Source organism: Leucopleurus acutus (assembly GCF_964270905.1).
Source record: "Leucopleurus acutus genome assembly, chromosome: 3".
NCBI classification, from domain to species: domain Eukaryota; kingdom Metazoa; phylum Chordata; class Mammalia; order Artiodactyla; family Delphinidae; genus Leucopleurus; species Leucopleurus acutus.
In genome coordinates, this window is record NC_139145.1 from 84,569,122 (window position 1) to 84,589,324 (window position 20,203).

The 20,203-nt window shown below is 40.6% G+C and overlaps 2 protein-coding genes across 2 annotated transcripts in view; one reads left to right on the plus strand and one right to left on the minus strand.

The window, feature by feature from the left end:
- Positions 1-722: 722 nt before the first annotated feature.
- SRP19 (signal recognition particle 19) lies at positions 723-7,860 on the plus strand (the record flags this gene model as incomplete). Its single annotated transcript, XM_082835506.1, has 5 exons — positions 723-841; positions 1,503-1,578; positions 3,896-3,967; positions 4,062-4,173; positions 6,623-7,860. The coding sequence occupies 5 exons, from the start codon at positions 723-725 to the stop codon at positions 6,754-6,756; spliced, it is 513 nt and encodes a 170-aa protein (XP_082691632.1). The 3' UTR covers positions 6,757-7,860.
- A 5,975-nt stretch (positions 7,861-13,835) lies between these two features.
- Positions 13,836-20,203, minus strand: part of REEP5 (receptor accessory protein 5) — a 45,343-nt gene continuing 38,975 nt past the window's right edge. The window contains exon 5 of the mRNA XM_082837003.1: positions 13,836-16,308. Coding sequence (XP_082693129.1) covers positions 16,259-16,308 — 50 coding nt within the window. The 3' untranslated portion in view covers positions 13,836-16,258. The remainder of the gene's footprint in view (positions 16,309-20,203) is intronic.

Genomic DNA, 20,203 nt, shown 5'->3' on the forward strand with positions numbered 1-20,203 from the left:
AATTACCCAGCCTCGCGGAGACTCAAGCCTTTGGGCAGATTTTTGTTTTGTTTGTTTATTTTGTTTTTTCAGTTTTAGAAGAAAATACCTATTTTACCTTGTCCGGTTTTCTGAATAAACGGCCGCTACGAAAATAGGAATAAAGTTGTGTTTAAAGAATGGGATACTGCAACAGTGCTTTGCAATTAACCTAAGGTATGTAAAAATACAGTGAATTTTAGGGTAAAGGTTTTGAAAAGTGTATAGTCAAACTTCTAACATTATACAGCACACTGAAATACAGTGCCAAGTAATTTTGCTAGTTCCATTTTTGCCAAGTTGAAAGCGAGCTGCAGGGCCCAAGAGCGGTTAAAGATTAAACATAAAGGGTATTTTCTTGCCTACTCTAACAACTTGCTAGGAACTCACAGATCACCCGCGGTGTGGAGCCCTACTCTAAGGACGAGAGAAGTTAGCAGCATCCAAACGCAATGTGAAATTGGACAAGAAAGCGCGTGAACGCTTAAGCCAATTTTAGTGACAGGGCAAGCGCCCCAAAGGCTGGTTTTGGCGAGCTCTTGAGAAGCGAAGGAATTACTAGCGTTCGTGGACCCTCTCGCGAGAGGTTTCGACGCCACGTCAGAAACTAGAGACCCTGACGCCGAGCGACAGGTGCTGGAACAAACCGACGGTGAAAAACGGCAGACGCAAAAGCGCTTCGGTGGGCAGGACTTCCGCCGGAAATGGGGTGGTCTGGGAGATCTCCGAGCGGAATTCAGGCTGGGTTTTTCTTGCAAGTTCGGCCTGGGGGCTGGGTGAAGATGGCTTGCGCCGCTGCGCGGTCCCCGGCCGACCAGGACAGGTGAGTCCGGAGAGAGGAAGGGGCTTGCGGCGAGCCCGCGGGTGTTGCGCAGACTTCCCCAGCCCTGAGGAAGGTTCGCCTTGGGAGCTCAGCCCCAGCCCCGGGCTCCGGGCCTGTCCTCCTGCGCCCGTTCCTCCCTGAGGCCGGCTGCGCCAGGGCTGTTCGCAGGTTCCTAGATCCCAACTTCACCTAGCTCAGTGTTTACCTGTGCGTGAGACAGAGGACTTTGGGTGCTACGTGGACATGACGTTAAGTAATCACAGTGTGAAAAATCTGTTCTTTCAGTTGTTGGTGCGTTCGGAAAGGCTCGTTTGAGTTCTTTCAAGCCTTTAATACCTCAGACTCGTAGTTTCTATATAAGAGAGCAGGCCCCGCCATCAGAAGCTTTTGACAGGCACCTGTATCTAACTGAACAGTTACGGCGTTGCTTCCTTCCTCCCTCCCTCCCTCCCTCCCTCCCTCCAGCAAGCGATGTTTTTTTCCATCTAAGTTAAAGTTCGCTTTTTAAGTAGAGGGGAGGCAATTTAAAGAAAAAAAGTTAAGCGCATAATAGTATAGGTGTACCGGCAATCCTGATGATGATGATGATGATGAAAGAAAGAATGAATGAACTTTTGGAAATATTTCTCGAGTGATACCAGCTGGGCTTTTCCTGTGGCAGGTTCATTTGTATCTATCCTGCTTATTTAAATAACAAGAAGACCATAGCGGAGGGGCGGCGAATCCCCATAAGTAAGGTAAGCGGGCTGATACTTCTGTCTTTGAGGGCCTGGGGAGGTTGTATCGTCAGGGCCACAAAGGCTTCTTTTACTTTACTGCATTGTTTGGGGCATGAGGAGAACGGCAGCCAACAATTGGGGTGCTTTCATTAATAATGGTGATGCAGGAGGGCACTGATTCATAACTGAAAGAATTTTTTAAGTGGTTCTTAATGAGCCTGTGTTTGAAAGAAGTTGGGGGTGGAGTGTTGTAGGGTTTGCACGTTTTTGTTTTTTTAAACTTAAGGTTATGACACTCTTTCCCTTAATAAAGGAAACCAAAATTCTGGCATTGTACAATATGATATACAGAATGCAGCTGTGTTTTTAAACAAGACTTGCAGAAAATTCACATATGTTGAGTTTTACAGTTTTATGTCCATTATCATCGTCATCGTCTTCTTTTTGAGAGGGGTAAAGTTACTTTAAAATTAATACTTTTTAAAAGTACGTGTTTATAGTTTTAAAAGAGATGATTTCTGCCTTGTGCTGTTTCAGTAGGAAAACCCGAGTTCTTAGTTGGCCTGGTGGCTTAAGTTTAGAAAGTGCCTAGTGCCAAGTGAAGGGGGTCTTTGTAGCTTTTCATTTTCAAAATTAATGTTACATTCTATTTTTTTAAGATTAATTTACATTTTGTAATCTGATGATGAATTTAAGGAACTTGGCCTGAAGCAGTACATTATTTTTGTGTTATTTAATATCTCTCATTCTACTGCTTAAATGTGTAGAGGAAAGTCTGCTTTGCTGCTACAGGGTAAAAGAGAAGACGCCAAAGCACTGATTCAGAATAATGCCTAACATCAGGCCACATTGACAGAGGCCTCTGGAAGCAAGATCTCAAGATAATTTGGAGAATGATTGAATTGTTTTTAGTTTTATTGATTTATAGCATACATACAGAAACATACGTAAATCTTACGTGTTTATTTTGATTAAATTTCATAAAATGAGTACGCATGGGTAACCAAGCACCGAGATTTTAAAAAGAACACGTTACCAGCACTCAGGAAGATTCCTTTATGTCCCTTCCCAGTCTCTGTTCCTTCCATATACACTCACTACAAAGGATGACCCCTGCCCTGACTTCCGATACCATAGATTACTGTTGCTTGTTTCTTATTTTATTTCAGTGGCATTACACACGATATACTTTTATGTCTGTCTGATTTCAATGAACATGAAGCTTATGAGGTTTCAGCTTACGAGTGCTTATACCCTGCATTTGTGAGTGTAGTTTGTTGAATTTCATTGCTCTGTTGTAGGGTTTCCCGACAGCAGCACCACCAGCGTTTTGAGCCAGATGATTCATGGTTGCAGAGGCTGTGCTGTGCTGTGCTGTGTGGGGTTTAGCAGCATCCTTGGCTTCTACCCATCAGAAGCCAGTGCCCTACCCCACCCTAGTTGTGATGATCAAAAATGTCTCCTAGCATTGCTGAATGTCAGGGGGCAAAATTACCTTGCTGAAAGCCACTGCTCTGTAGTACTGCATTGTGTGTATATACCACAATCCAGCCTACTATTGATGGATAGTTGGGTTGTTTCTAGTTTGGGGCTATTAAAAATAGTGCTACTGTGAACATTCTTGAGATTGTCTATGTTGTATTTTTCCTCGATAACATACCTATAGCAGTGGAATTGCATGGCCATAAAAAATGCATATATTTAACTTTAGTGTAGATACTGCCAAACAGTTTTCTAAAGTGGTTGCATCTGTATTATGTAGACTCCTTGAAAAAAGACCCTTGTGGCAAAGACAGTTCCTAGCATATATTTATTTAATAGACAGATGTGTCCATCAAAGTGTACCAATAATGACTACAGAATTCTGAGGGCTTCTGGAGGAGCCAGAAAGGGTACTTGGTGATCAGGACAAACACTGCTCCTCATTAAGCAATGGAATCTCCATTAGCCATACTAAGCTTTGTCTATTCTGAACATAAGGTTGTTATACCTTATAATTTGCTGAGTATGGACACTAAAGAGTAAATACAGACAGAAAGAAAGAAAGGAGGGAGGGAGGAAATGGTTGCATCTATAATAGTTGTTAAACCAGTATTAACCCTGTGAAGTTTATGTTCTCTTGGAAGGGAGGTGGATACACAAGTATGAATCAGTGTGAGTCCCAGGAATTTAAAAATTACAATGGAAACAACTGTACCTAAAAAAAAAAAAAAAAAAAAGGAAACGTAGGATTTTGGTATGTGTTTTGATCAGATATTTGAAATGATTTATACAACAGTGTAGCAATATCCACTTAAAGCTGAGCTATTTAGTGTTTTTGTTTTTAACTTTTCAGGCTGTTGAAAATCCTACAGCTACAGAGATTCAAGATGTATGCTCAGCAGTTGGACTTAATGTATTTCTTGAGGTATGATATGGTTCTTTGTTCATTATTTTCCATACTCATCTCATTGACATAGTAACTTTCTTAAAGCCTGTTTTTATTTATTTCTTTATGTTAGAAAAATAAAATGTACTCTAGAGAATGGAATCGTGATCTTCAGTACAGGGGCAGGGTCCGGGTCCAGCTCAAACAGGAAGATGGCAGCCTCTGTCTTGTACAGTTCCCATCACGTAAGTTTTTTTTAATGAATGAATTAAGTTTGGGATAGGTTACTCCTCTACACTGTCAAAAATGTTCTAAAACTGACCTTTTGACAGGTCAAAAACGTAATTTGCATTCTATAGATTAATTTAGAAAAAGGGCTGCTGCTGATGCAGAGAGGTAAACAGTGCTTTTAACTTCTTTTAAGTTAAGGACCTTTGAGAATGTGATGAAACCTACTAATCATTTCTCCAAAAAAAAAAAACATTGTTGCGTGAACATTTTATAATCCTCTGGAAGTCCCATCATTGTTCCCAGGTTAAGAATGTGAAATTATTAAATGGTCACACATTACTGCTATTTCAGATCCTAGAGACCCTTGAGGTCTGTTATTCATTTCTGTCAATAAATTTAGAAAGCCATATTGAGGGCTTCCCTGGTGGCGCAGTGCTTAAGAATCCGCCTGCCAATGCAGGGGACATGGGTTCAAGCCCTGGTCTGGGAAGATCCCACATGCCGTGGAGCAGCTAAGCCCGTGCGCCACAACTACTGAGCCTGTGCTCTGGAGCCCGCGAGCTACAACTGCTGAGCCCACATCCCACAACTACTGAAGCCCGTGCGCCTAGAGCCCACGCTCCGCAACAAGAGAAGCCACTGCAATGAGAAGCCCATGCACTGCAACAAAGAGTAGACCCCGCTAACCGCAACTAGAGAAAGCCCATGCGCAGCAACTAAGACCCAACGCTGCCAAAAAATATATAAATAAATAAATTTATTAAATAAAAAAATAAAAACCCATATTGAGGGAATTCCCTGGCGGTCCAGTGGTTAGGACTCTGTGCTCTCACTGCCAGGGGCCTGGGGTTCAATCCCCAGTCAGGGAACTAAGATCACACAAGCTGCACAGGGTGGCCAAAATAAATAAATAAATAAATAAATTAAAAAATTAAAAATAAAAAGCCATATTGAGCGAAAAACGCAAGAGATATGCATAGTGTGGTGCCACTTAGGTATACATTTAAATACAAAATATTACTGTTTATTGATTGATGTATATGCAGTATTGTTTATTGACATATATATAAACACTTTTGAAATGGACTAGAAGAAAACACCAAGTCTTAAGGTAGTAGTTAACCTAATGGCGAGTAGGGAGTGAGAAGTGTGGTCAGGGGTGTGATGGTCAGAGTAGATTGTAGCATTAGCTCTAGTGTTTTATTTCTTAAAAAACAATGAGAACCAAACAAAACAAACTTCAGTGTTCCAATATATTAACTCGGTGTATTGGGAAGATGAGTATTTATTTACATGTAATTCTTTACTTTTCTGAATTTTTTATTTGTAAAAAATATGTTCTAGGTTTTTTAAATGGAGCTGTTAATTTTTTTCTTGACACAGTAACCCCAAAGTGACAACTGAATTGTTTTTAATTGAATTAAAATAACTGGTTATTATTCTAACATAATTATTTGGTTATTAATATCTACCAAAACCTGTCAGAATTAGTAGATATTTCTAGAAACTTAAGGGTCTGACTCGGGAATGACAGGTAGTATAGTCAGTGTATTTTTTCTTTTCTTTGGCATCTTCCTACACTACTTCTTACAAGTCAAAAGACCAAAAAAAAAACAAAAACCATCAACCTTTTGCTTTGACTAGTTAATAACAAAGAAGTAAAAACTACAGTTGAAAAGATGTTGCTTCCTGTTTCCAGTAAGAAAACAGTAAGAAAGTAATAAACAGAGCTGAGCGGCTGATGTGTTGAAAGCAGCCACTGGAGCTGGAGGAGGTGGTTGGTGCCCAGAGCAGGGGGCACGTGGGCATAAATCATTTGGGCGTGTGAGTGACATATTTTGTAGCTTAATGACATGGGCGTTTGCTGTAAGATTGAGAGGGCCTGTGCTTCCTAGCTTAAGTTACAATGATATCCTGACTCTGTTTTCAGCTTGTTATGTTTAGATATATTTTCCTTTGATCTTCAAGTCAATTCCTAGGACCAAGATCAAATTTTTTATTTCAAATAAAGTGTTCTAAATTTTTATTTTGTTCATTTAACTATTTCAGCATTGTTCTTAATACATTTTCTCCAGGAAAGGTCCCCACTTGAGAAAATCATTGTCTTCATAGTCATTTGATTTTTTCTTTTTCTTTTTTTTTTGGTATGCGGGCCTCTCACTGCTGTGGCCTCTCCCGTCGCGGAGCACAGGCTCCGGACACGCAGGCTCAGCGGCCATGGCTCACGGGCCCAGCCGCTCCGCGGCATGTGGAATCTTCCCGGACTGGGGCATGAACCCGTGTCCCCTGCATCAGCAGGCGGACTCCCAACCACTGCGCCACCAGGGAAGCCCTGATTTTTTCTTTTTAAATTCTTATTTTCTTGATGTGGTGATGATTTCTTAAACTTCATGATTTTCAAGTTAACGACCTTTTATGTCTTATTTCTCAGATTATACACTAAGCCTAACTTCTTGTTCCTAGGTAAGTCAGTAATGTTGTATGCTGCAGAAATGATACCTAAACTGAAAACAAGGACACAAAAAACCGGAGGTGGTGACCAGAGTCTTCAGCAAGGAGAGGGAAGTAAAAAAGGGAAGGGAAAGAAGAAGAAGTGACCTGGTATGAGAATCAAGGATGTGGTACTACTGTAAGAGACATGAATGGAGGTTTCTCATTTGTATCTGAGAGAAACAGAAGCTTTCTGTTTGCATCATTTAACTGAACTATGAACATTTGTGCCTCCCAGCTTCAGCATCAGAGTTGACAATGAAATAAATTTACATCAGAAATATGCATCCAGCTCTTAGGAAGTATAAAAGAAATTTTTTCTTTTTGCCTTTTAATGCAGTTTTTGTGAAAGAAAGAATCATTTTTTTAAATGGACAGTGGACTCTACCATAAGTTACTTGAAATCCTATATCTGTTTGTCCTCTGTGTAAACATGTTTCAGATAAATGAGTTTAATAAGATTTGAAGTACACATTTTGTTCCTCTTTTAAGTTAATGAAATAAATTTCAAACTGACTTTTGTAGCTTTTGCTTACAAATTAGTTAATGCCAGCAGAGGAGATAAAGAGAATAAAATGGGGAGTGGAAGCGTAGTGTGAGCCTAAAACCAGAAGAAAGTGGTTAAATCCTTTTGGAGGTCTATGAACAGGCAGTCTGTAGATCATATTCTTTTTTTTCTTTTTACTTGGAGTATAGTTGCTTTACACTACTGTGTCAGTTTCTGCTGTACAGCAAAGTGAATCAGCCATACGTATACATATATCCCCTCTTTTTTAGATTTCCTTCCCATTTAGGTCTCCACAGAGCACCAAGTAGAGTTCCCTGTGCTATACAGTAGGATCTCATTAGTTACCTGTTTTACACATAGTAGTGTATATATGTCAGTCCCAATCTCCCAGTTCATCCCACACCCCCTTCCCTCGTGGTATCCCTATGTTTGATCTCTATGTCTGTGTCTTTCTTTCTGCTTTGCATATAAGATCGTCTGTACCATTTTTCTAGATTCTACATATATGCATTAATATATATTTGTTTTTCTCTTTCTGACTTCACTCTGTAGATCATATTCTTCTACTCAATTATTGTAATTGAATTGTTTAATCAATTACTAGTTTGTTGGCATGTGGAAAGTCCTGGAGTTTAAGCTTTAGATTTGCTTATTGTGTAGACTTCAGAATATTATTTTACTTGGAGTTCTAAAATTACCTATGCTTTAGCACCTTGACATAAACATTTTTTCAAGAAACTAAATTGGATTGGTGATTCTAACTTTATTCCAAAGCACTGTTCTAAAAGTGGTGATTTTGTGTAAAATTTAAGAGACTCCTTATCCAGCCATATGTTTTTGTCTACTGATCATCTCTTGGGGAACTGCCTTCCCTGACTCCATATGCTTCTGGAAGGGCAGTTAATTACAGGACTGCATCCTGACCACAGGATATGACCCAAGCCAGGCCAATGGATTATTTCTCACAAATACTAAATCTGGAGTAGAAACACAAGTACAAATGGTGATGAGAATTGTTTACAAATTTGAGCTATCCTGATTCCTGTCTTCCTGAGGCCTGGTATAGCTCTTCTGTGAATCTTATGAGCCCCCTTATGTCCTCCTTTAAATCCCCATTTCTTTAAGTTTTTACTGCTTGAGATCAAACAATTCCAAGTGATTACAGAATAAACGAAGCCAGACTTTCAGAACTTTAAAAGGGGTTACACATCCAGGCTGTATGAGATGATCCAGTGGTATGCAGGAAGAAGTATTAGAATTGTTACTTAGGTTTTTTTCTCTCTAATGACTTCTGTTGTTAATATGTTTTATAGTGAACATAATAGTACAGCAGTTTATATATCAGACTTACAAATAAATACAGGGTTGCAAAACATGATTCAGAGAAGCCCTCTTTGGGGAAGTGTATCACTTAGGAATGTGTTTGGCTGTGTAACAGAAAATGATGAGGGACTTAAGCAGGAATTAAAGTTTTTCAAATAACATGAAACCCAAAGGTTATTATAGGTGTTGGTTCGGTTGCTCAGTGATGCCCTCATACCTTTCTACTCCGCTATCCATGGCATGTTTCTAACATCCTTACAGTTGTTGCAAGCTTGTAAAAGGGAGGATACCAGACCCGACATTGTATCAGAGTTCCACATCTGTGCCCCGTTAAAAGGAAAGCCAGAGATTTCTCAAAATCCCTCCTGGCCAACTTTCACTTAAGTTTCATTGTCAAGAACTCTGGCACAAAGTGAAATACAGCCTTTCAGTCCTGATAGTAGAGACAGCCAAGGAAGTGAGTAGTTGAGAGTGGATACTGGGGCGGTCAACTTAAAAGATTTGTTACAGAAAGATCACTAGAATCTAAAATTCTTTTACTTATGGGACAATAGGATTGTCAGAAAAGGTTTCACAACTATTGCTGTAACATATTGCTGTTTCTTCATCTTGCTGCAATCAGTGAATAATTAACTTTGCTTCTTTCCCAGTCAAGTGAAAAATAGACTCTTCTCTAATGAGCAAAATTGAGCATTTATTCATATGTTGAAATGTCATTTGTATTTATTTCAGTGAATTATGTTCACATCCTTTGCCCTTTTTTTTAAGGGCTTTATTGTTATCAATATTGTACATAATTTAAAGAGCCAGCCAGTTTTAATAGTTTCAATTTTAGGCATTAACTTCCATCTGTAGAGGAGGATGATTTCGTTTTCCTTCCTTTACCCCCAACATATGAATGCATCTTTCCCATCTTCCCTCCTACCACTGTATTTTATAATTTTAATCACTATTCAGAGTTTACATTATTATCCTATACTCCATTCATAGCTGAACCATGTAGTACCTTTGCTGTTCAAAATTACGGTCAGGGATCCAGCAGCACTGGGCTCCCCTGGGAGTTTGTGAAAAACGCAGAATCTCTGGCCCAAGCCCAGAATTTGAATGCATTTAGGAAGATCCCCAGCTGATCTCCAGAAACACTCTTGAGTATGCTGTGGTTATTTTTTATTTCTTTGGGGCTAATTTTTTTCTTTTATTTGCTCAGTTTTCTGAATATTTGTCACTAACTCAGCCATAAACTATCAGTTGTCAAAACAACCTTACAAATAGTTTGTTCACATCAGATAGTTTATTTTTTTTGTTTTTTTAAATTTATTTTTATTTTTGGCTGCGTTGGGTCTTCATTGCTGTGTGCAGGCTTTCTCTAGTTGCTGCGAGCAGGGGATACTCTTCGTTGCGGTAAGCAGGCTTCTCATTGCAGTGGCTTCTCTTGTTGATCATGGGCTCTAGGTGCGCGGGCTCAGTAGTTGTGGCACGCAGGCTCAGCAGTTGTGGCTCACGGGCTCTAGAGCGCAGGCTCAGTAGTTATGGCTCATGGGCTTAGCTGCTCCGTGGCATGTGGGATCTTCCCAGACCAGGGCTCGAACCCGTGTCCCCTGCATTGAGCAGGCGGATTCTTAACCACTGCACCACCAGGGAAGCCCAAGTAGTTCATTAATTTCATCTTTTTAAAGAAGTCTCTTCTGGAGCCTTTCACCTGCCTCTAATCTCTACTAGTTACCCTTTCCACCCAGTGCACAGCTTCACTCAGGTCTCTCTCTTCACCATCATTCAGAGTATGACTCGCTTCACTACCTTGCTGTTTTTGGATATCCTGTATTTCTGCATGTTATGTATTCTTTCTTGAGTTACTTCTTTGTTTTGTGTAGCCCATCTTCAGGATCTTCCTGGGAAAAATGTAAGGGAGGTAAATGTTCTTAGACCTTGCATATCTGAAAGTGTCATCATTCTACCCTCACACTGTTTGGCTGGGTATAGAACTAGAATTGGAAATCATTTCATTTCAGAAGTCTAAGGGCATTGCTTCATGGTCTTCTGTTGTAGCCATTCTAGTTCATGATCTGTCGTGACTCACATTTTTCTTACTGAAACTCAGATCTCAGTATTCTTAAATACCACAACAGTGTGCTTTGTGTGGGTCTCCTTTTGTCTATTGTACTGGGTACCTAATGGGCCCTTTCAATATGGAGACTTGTGTTCTTCAGTTCTGGGAGATTTTCTTGAAAATTTCATTGATTTTTCTCCCCTTTCTGATCTTGGAATTGCTTTTTTAAAAAAATTAGACCAACAGCTTTATTGAAAGATGAGAACAGAGCCCCTCTTCCCCCGGGGTCCTGGTGGCATCAGCCTCAGGCTCTGAGCATCTAGGCATCCTATAGCCGGAGAGCTGATCTTGGAATTCCTTATTTAAATATTGGACCTGCTGGGCAAGTCCTAAAATTTTCTTATCTTTTTTTCTTATTTCCATTTCTTTGTCTTTATGTTCTAGTTCCTAGAATTTCTCAGCTTTATCTTCCAACCCTTCTATTGAACTTTTCATTTTTCTTGTTATTTTCAACTTCTGTAAGCTCTTTTGTCACCTAAATGTTTCCTTTTTCTAGCATTCTATTCTTATTTCATGGATGTAATTTCTTCTTTCTTAGAGGGTATGGTTTATATCCTTTTACTTCCAAGTCACTTTTTTTTTTAATTGTTTTTATTTAGATTCCTGTCATGTTTAAGTGGCTTTCCTTAATTTTTTTTTAAGAGTGAAAGACCAAAAAAGTTGATTGGAAGTTCTGAGCATATAAGAAGGGCTTGCAGACTGTGAGTTTCACTAAAGGGATATCTGGCTGAGACATTTTGGGGGAAACTTCCAAGATCAGAGGTGTTTTCTCTTAGGCTGATGTGCTTCCCCAGAGAGAAGTCTAAGAAGCTTCCAGGAAGATAAAGATCTGGGAGCCTAGTGGGAGAAGGCAGGGTGGGGCTAATGGGTCTCAGCATTTAGTCGCTCAATCCTGTTTTTAATACAATTTCCCTCCCTTAACTCTGCCTGTGTCCCCTACTCCAAAGATCCTCTTACTATCTCCAGAGGATAAACCTCCAGTCTTTACTTGGATATGAATAGTTCTTCCCTAAACCCTTTTTTTTTTTTTTTTTTTTAGTTTCCTCCCAACATTAAGTTGTTTAAGTTGTTTTGATATTGTTTCCTCCCAACATTAAGTTGTTTACAGTTGTTTTGATATTGAGGGTAACTATAATGAAATTTCTGTACCCAAAGAGAGACTAGGTGGGGTAGGCAGAATGGGCCGCTCTCCCTACCACTGGCCCCGCCCCCGCGGAAAAAAAAACAAAAACAATAAAAACAAAACCACCTGTGAGTATGTTACTTTACATGACAAAAGGCTTTGCATATGAGATTAAGGATCTTGAGCTGCAGAGTGTATCCTGGATTATCCAGGTGAGCCCAATGTAAATCACAAAGGTGCTTATAAAAGGGAAGCAGAGGTCAGAGTACCAAGTAGCCGCAAACCGAGGAATGCAGGCAGCACGTAGAAGCTGAAAGCAGCAAGGACATGGATTCTCCCCTACAGTCTCCAGATGAAATGCAGCCCTGCCAACCTCTTGGATGTCTGACCTTCAGAACTGTAAGCTAATACATCTGTGTTGTTTTAAGCCACTGAATTTGTTGTAATATGTTACAGCAACAATAGGAAATTAACACACCAGGTGAACTAATGAGCTAAGACAAACTCTCCAGACCTTGGGATTCTCGCTCGACCTTACTAGTAGTCTCTACCAGTAGTTCTTGTTGGCGAAAAATTTAATCAGTTGATCTAAGAAAGAATGGGAAAATTTTATTCAAGCCAAATTTGAGGATTGAGCATCCTCAAACCCGGGAAGAGCATCTCAGAAAGCTCTGAGAATTGTTCTGCCCATTAGAAGTCAAGACACAGTTTATATATGGTTTTTTTTAAGACAGGGCTGTATGTTAAATGATGTGTTTGTACTTGACAATTTTCATAATCCAGATCTAAGCGCCATCGTGGTGGGTTATGTGAACCTTTACAAGCTCAAGAAGGCCTGTTATCTTTCAAGGAGTTGTCTTGTTGATGCTAGGAGAATGTTGCTATTTATGGTTGAGCAGGTATTCCTGCTAATGGGGGAGCTTTGGTCAATGCATAATGTGGGTACACAGTGCACACTGGGGGGAGAGGGGAGACCAAAGGACAGAGAAGAATTTTTATGTTTAAATTTTTCTTGTCTTGCCATAAATACGAATCTTATTTCACATTCTCAACCCTGGCTGCATGTTTGAATCACCTGAAGAGTTTTAAAATACTGGCACCTGGGTGTATAGTAGGTTAATGTTAGAATTTCTGGTAGTGGAGGCAGATACCAGTATTTTTTGAAAGCTGCTCAGATGATTGTAACGCACAGCCCAGGCCTGAAAAACCTCTGTATACTAAGTGTAAAGAGAGAATTAATCTAACCCAGTGGTTTTGTGTCAAATTGTGATTCCTGGATCATTAGCATCACCTCGGATCTTGTTGGAAATGCAGATTTTTCAGCCCTGCCACAGGCTTCCTGAATCAGGAACTTTGGGGATGAGGCCAGCAATCTGTTTTACCAATTCCCGATCCCGCAACCCCCACCAAGAAATCCTGATGCACACAAGTTTGAGAACCACTAATATGACCAAATAACCTCTATTTCTCTTAGTTCTCTGAGGTGTGTGTTTACAAAGATACTTTATAAGCTAATACTGTAGTAAGCAGCCAGAAAAACTTTTAAATAAGGTCATTCTCAAATATATTTACTTTCTCCTGCTGTATTATATAGAACTGTAATATTTGATGGCTAAGGATGTGAATTGTATCTATTACTCTAAACACCATGATTCTAGACATACAGACATGTAATAAGCAAATGCAGGAGATGAAGCTGACCAAAGTACGCCCTCCAGAAGTAGGTATTTTTAATAAAATCCCAAGTTCTTTTCTTGGTCTCTTAAAGTACAGAGTGATTTGGAGGCACATATGTGTTTACTACATCAAAATATACTTACATGCAATAATAACACCAACTAGTAGTTGTATGTGACTGTGTGTAATACATTATGCCAGTAGAAAGCAGTACAGCTGACAACTATCACAGTCAACTATCCAGTGATAACTTTGCAAACAAACGGCTCTCCAGAGCTGCAGTTTTGCAACTGGATAGTCAATCAACCGCAGATCGTGTAGTACTGTAGTATGTATTTATTGAAAAAAATCCATATGTAAATGGACCCGTGCAGTTCAAACCTGTGTTATTTCAAAGGTCAAGAGTAGTTTAGGTTTCCTCTCCATCTCATGCTAATTACTGGTAGAAACTTTTTTTGGTTGGTATGTTTTTAGGGAAAGTCTTTTAAGCCCCATCAGATAAAATGAACTAAAACAGCTCAATGAGATAACGGAATTTTATTTACATCCATTTTCATTTACTGTATCACATCTTCAGGATAGTTGGTAACTTATTTAAAGGCTATGCTCATGTTCTTCAGGCTGTAGGCAGAAGACTCCCCAGAGTAGCAGTAATTGTCAATCAGAAGCTCTTAAGTAGAAGAATTGTCGTAGGAATTCTTTGCCTTTACATATCCCCGAAATAGTGTTCATGTATAAACAAATGCTTGTCTTATAGCTAGACACAGGCTCGATTAGTTTTTCAAATACTCTAGCCATGGCAATATCTTATTTGGGAAAGCGAAACAGACAGAATTGCTCAACTCATAAGTTCTCCTGTCATTAATATGTACACGTTGACTGCCAAAAACAGTAACTAAAGTTTCTTACAGAATGCACTGCAGGATAAAGCTATAGGGATAAAAAATACTGCATTCAGGATTTTCTTAGTATAGTAGTTTTAAAACTGATACTAGCCTGTAAGTAGTTATGAGCAATAGTAACTTGTATGCTCCACCTTGCCTGATACTTTGTATACTAAAAGTTACATATTTTGCATACTAACAATCTGATTATATATTCTGATTAGCTAGAAGTTGCTAATTTTCATTCTTCTGTCACCAAGAAAAGCATAGTTTATTTATGGGGAAAGGGATTTAAATACTCCTAGAGGTACTTTTTAAAATCTTTAACCTAAGGCTTGATTTTCTTCCAATAACAAGTAATTCTGTTTGCTTTCCAAAAGTTTTTTATTTTTTAAGGTATGGTTAATAAGATGCCTTATCACATTCCCCCCCCCAAATATTATTATAATATTGGGTGTGATATTATCCATATTATTATAATATTAGGGTGATATTATCCCCTATTTTTGACATCTTTGATATTTCATGAGAAATGATTTCATGAGACATCATGATTTTACCTAATTGTTATCTAAAAGGGAACTAATCATCTTTATTTGCTTTAAGAAATATTTTACAGGCTTGGATATTTAATTTTAGTTTTGTTATGCTCTTGTTTTGGTCAGGTTAGTCTAATTCAGAAGCATCCTAGCAGTATGGTTGGTGCAAAGCTCAGATTCTGTAGTACAGACAAGTTGTCAAGGTCCCTATAAGCTATGTGGCTAATCAAGCTAGTGACGTTAATTTTAACTTTGTGTTCTGTACTTAAACTATGAAGTTGTGTGCAGTTTATCAAAGTAAAGCATAAAGATGAAGGCGTGTAAATGGACTACAAATGATTCTGATTTGTAAACTAGGGAAGCATCTGGTGTTTGACCTTAAAGGCCAGGGAAAGAAGGTGAAGGCTGTTTGTCTTAACCACTGCCAACTGGATTATGGGTTATATCATACTTCCTTTCTTCTCCGAGAATTGCTCTTAGAGCCTGGTGTCATCATTAGCATGTAGTTGCTAATGATAAAAACAAGAATGTACATGTAATCAGAAGTGGGCAAGCCTCTGGAGGTTCCTTAACTGCTTTTAAAAAGACTGGAAAAGAAACAAGACTAAACCAGCATATTATTCAGCTATGAAGGTGAAAGCAGGGATGGGTTCCACTATAGCATCTTAAAAACAGACAGATTGAAAGCTTATCAGCCAATTTTTAAAAAGCTACAAGACAATATTAGTAGTTCTGCAGAACTGGGAGCTGTGATGTGTGTGTGTGTACATTTCCCCATTTATCACTCAACTGACTGCTTTACAAAGCTGTTTTTGTATTCAGCTGCTACAATGTTAGGAAAACCACCAGGCCAGCCTCCAGTTCAGCCTCATTTATCACTTAACTGTTCACTCGAAACATTACTCATGTGTATTAATTTTCTAAAGTATTATTCAGATCACACCAGCACAGTGGAACCTTCAGCCTTTGGCAGGAGCTCCCTATGAGCATTACGCACAGACAGTAACATTTCCCTATGCGTGTGTATGCACAAATACATTAAAAACATTTAATACAAAATTGTACATTCCATGAAGTAGACCGTTATAGAGTATCCTAAAAGTACAGAGAAAATGCATGCAGAGAGAGCCCACTGAAGTACAAAGCCTGTAGGATATATAATTTTAAGTTTATATTTCCTGCAGGATGGTGACATGTGTCTTTTCCTACCCAGAGGCAAAATGTACTTTCCAAAAACTTGGACACTGCCCATTGCATTAAATTTAAATGTTCCCTGTGTATACAGACAGTAAAAGTAAGCAAAAAAACTTACACATTCCTTTTTTTAATATATCAAAAATGTTTCCAAGGCAACATTATTAAAATGATTATACCACAGTTCCTAACATAACATCAAGCTCTAAAAGGAAGGTACAGAGAGGGCAGAAAGGTTTCATCCAGTCAGTGATTTAGGTGCTCTTCTTTTCCTCACCCAGTAAATTCACAGCAGCTTTCTTGGCTGTTAGGAGGAAAGAAAATTGCATCAGAGCTATTTGCAATGCGGTTCTGTGCCTAATGTAGCTACTAGATTAACAACTTGGATGACTCATGCTCAGATGAGAACATACCAAGGTTTGTGGGCAGGGCTAGGAGAGTTTCCCAGAAATGGACAAGAGACCTCTTCAAGGGCAAATCCTGAGTACTTGAGCAGAGTTACTGAAGATCGTCTGGCCTAGCCCCCTTGTAGTGACTGTCACCTAAGCCATTGCCCTCTGTCCTCCTTTAAGTATCACAAGAAGGAGAGATTCCTTGAGCGTATAGTGTCTCCTGCACATTCAAGAAATTCTCCTTTGTGCCTTAGTGCTCACCTGTACAATTTCACTATGTCTCAATCTGATGACAACAGGGTCAGCTGTCTATGCCTTGGTGACAAAAATCAGAGAAAACCATCATTCCCTGAATCAAGAAATGACGGAATACTTATATGCATGTTTATGTTTTATCGTTGTGCCACCATTTCCTTGTATGATGGGAAGAGTTTGCTGTAAGTCTTCAAGTTCATGGCACGAAGCTACATTCATCAGGAAAATATTCTTATATCTGTGGGAGATTAAGCCCCACCTACCCTGCCTAATTACCAAGTGGCTTGAAATGTGCCGTAAGAGTGAGTGTGATACGCGTGATGGGGCAGGGGGGCGTGTTCTGGAAGCCTCCAGGCCTCCTGAGATTCCACAAACTGCAGCTGTTCTTGATGGAGCCCCAAGGGGAATGCCAGTCAAGGAGGCCCTCCTTGTTCACCAGCTGCCTGACAGCTGCTCTCCCTTCACTCAAAATTGCTGAACAAAGTTTACACAGAAACTGCAGCTTCTCTCTTAACTAGCCTTTTGCTAAAATGTCCTTTTTGGAGAATCCAGAAACTGGGAGAAAAGTCTAAAATGTGTCAGCACCTAAATTCCTCTTAACTTATTTTCATTCTCACACCTGTGTTTAGGAATGTATCAAAGTAAAATCGGATTTCAGAGTACTGAGATCTGAGAGAATCAAAGACGAAGAAATGTGGGCAAATTAGACAGAAATGACATCACCAGAGGTTGCTGGTTAGGCTAAGAGCAAGGAGGAACAGTTAAGAAATCTCTTAAAAAGGAACTGGCGATCCCAAAGCGGGAGGATGTGAGGAAACTAAAAAACGTTCTGAAGGAGACTGGAGCCATGTGCCCAGGAGCGGGCGTCGGGAGAGAACGGCCTGTTGGGGGGGTGGGGGGAGAGCACACCACTGCGGGGACACACAGCTGCCGGGGGACCGTCTGGGGGATCTTCCTTCCTCAGGGGCCAGGTCACCTTTTGTCTCCCACTTTCTTATTATTGTAGAACTTTTTTTTTTTTAAATTCTCTAATTCTATGCCCATTCTCCACTTTTTAAAACCTTTACTGTGCCCTCTGGAATTTAAGTCCCATCATTAGCGAGATCTCCTCTATCCTCATCCATTTCTCTGAATGTTTCCTTCACCTTGTTGCTTTTACAGAAACCTGGCTGTCCCCTAAGGACACTGCTTTCTCAAGTTTCGGCTGTTTTTTCCTTCCATGACCCTGGTACTACTGGGTCTGGAGGTCCAGAAAGCGTCCTTTGTTCTTCAGGGCCATGTTCAGAATCTCATGTCATCAAATTATCTTTCCCACTAGCCCTTCTTTTTCCAGTCCACTGACCCTTGGGCTGTGCTGCCTCATTTCTTTAAGATTTTAACTCCAAACTTAATATCACTCTCTAGCACTACTCTTACTTTAATTATCAGTGATTACGATATTCTTCCAGTATCCTGGCCTCTTGGTTCCTCCCCTCCAATAACCTTGACATTCCACCCTACCTGCTCCAGCCTACCTCACGTCCTCACTGTCACAACCAGTAATGGCTGCCCCTCTCCGGTCTCAGCGCCGAGCGTCCCACTCCACCATCACCTCCTACCTTTGCAGCCCGCTCCCTCTATTTTCCTGACTCCGAGTTCTTCTTCCCCCACCACCTGGTTGTATAAGCCATCGATTCTATCACCCCTTTCACTGTTCCTCACTTCCCTTTTGTCCTCACTTCCCTCCTCCGCCATCAAACATGAACCACTCATTAGATCCCCCTTCAGAGCTCCCACTTAACCAAGTCAACCCGGACACAGCTCTCCATCTATCCCACAGCTGCACCCACACAGCTGGAAATGTGGCTGGAAAAGAAAACACTAGCAGACTACGCGGCCTCACTGTAAGTCCAGGAACACAAACCTCCCGTGAGCCTCTAATGCCCCCTGGCGATCACACGACACTGTCCTAGTCCATCCACTCGCCCCTGTCTTAGAGCGGCCAGCACATTACAGTCACACGCACTGGTCACCGTGTCACCTCTGGCTGTGTGTTGCGTAAAGCTACAATGGCAGGGTTGAGTAGATGCCACAGTGACCTGACGGCCGGCAAAAGCTGAAGTATTTATTATCTGACCCGTTACGGAAAAAGCTTGCTGACCCTCGTCCTAAGTAGCTATTTCATACCATCTCCCCTTTCTATCACCTCCTTCCCCACCCTCTCTCAGTTGACCTTCTTAGTTTACTGAGGTATTTGATGTGATGTGAAAATCACTTCTGTAAACTCTCACCATCACATACGCTCAGCTACCAGCATCTTCACCCATCAACACTGATTCCCCCCCTATGATTCTAAACTGTTCCTGCTCCTACGACCAATCCCTCTATTTGTACTCTAGACCCTGTCCCCTCTGGTCTATTCCAGGACAGAGCTCCAGCAATTCACCTTCTCACTCCTATCATTTTTTTGCTCTCTACTGGATCATTCCTATTAATTTTCAAACCTACTTTGTTTCTTCTACCTTAAGAAAAAGAAAAAAACATCCTCAGGACCCTAGTACCTTCCTCCAGTTACAGCCCCATTCTTCTACTCCTCTCTGCGGGAAACTTCTGAAAAGACTAATCTATGTTCTCTCATGCCCTTCCTCCCATAAAATCCATTCTGATCAGGATTTTGCTCTCACCACCCCACAAACTCTGTTTTGTCAAGACGACTAGTGCCTTCCTCACTGCTAAATCCAAGAGTCAGTTTTCGGCCTTTAGCCTCCTTGACCCGTCTGTACCGTGTGACCACAGACCCCTCCTTCCTCTTTGAAACAGTGTCTTCACTTGGCCCCAAGGATACCACAGTCTCGAGTTTTCTTGCTTGCTCAACTGGCCAGTCCTTATCAGTCTACTTTTTTGGTTGCTTCTCATTTCTTCGATCTAAACTACTGGTGGCCACAGGGCCCAGGCCTCAGACTTCCTCTTTTCTAACTACACTCACTCCCTTGTGATCTCATCCAGTCTCATGCTTATTATACTGTCCATATGTGGGTAACCCCCCTCCCCCAAATTTCTATCCCTAGCCCTATCCTGTCTCCTGAATTCTCAACATCCATATCCACCTGGCTGTGCTGACTTCTCCATGTACCCAGTAGACACAAAGTTATGTCCAGAACTAAATTCCTTATTTTCCCCTCTACACCTGTTAACACCTAGTCTTCCCCAGCTCAGTGGCAATTCTATCCTTCCATGTGTTCAGGCTAAAAAAACTTGGCCTCGTCCTTGACTCCTCTCTCATACTCCATGCCTGATCCATAAGCAAATCCTACTGGTTCTAACTCCAAAATATATCAAGGATCTGACTTCTTACCTCCTACTGCTACCACTACAAACAAGCCACCACCACCATCTTCAGCCAGATCACCGCAATAACCTTTTAACTGTTCTCCTGATTTCCTTCTTGTCCCCCTTCAGTCTAGTCTTAATACAGTGGCCAACATATGCCTGTTCCAACAGAGGACGAATCATGTTGCTCCTTTGCTCACAGTTCTCCAGTGGCACCCCAGCTCACGCCCATCTCACGCAGAA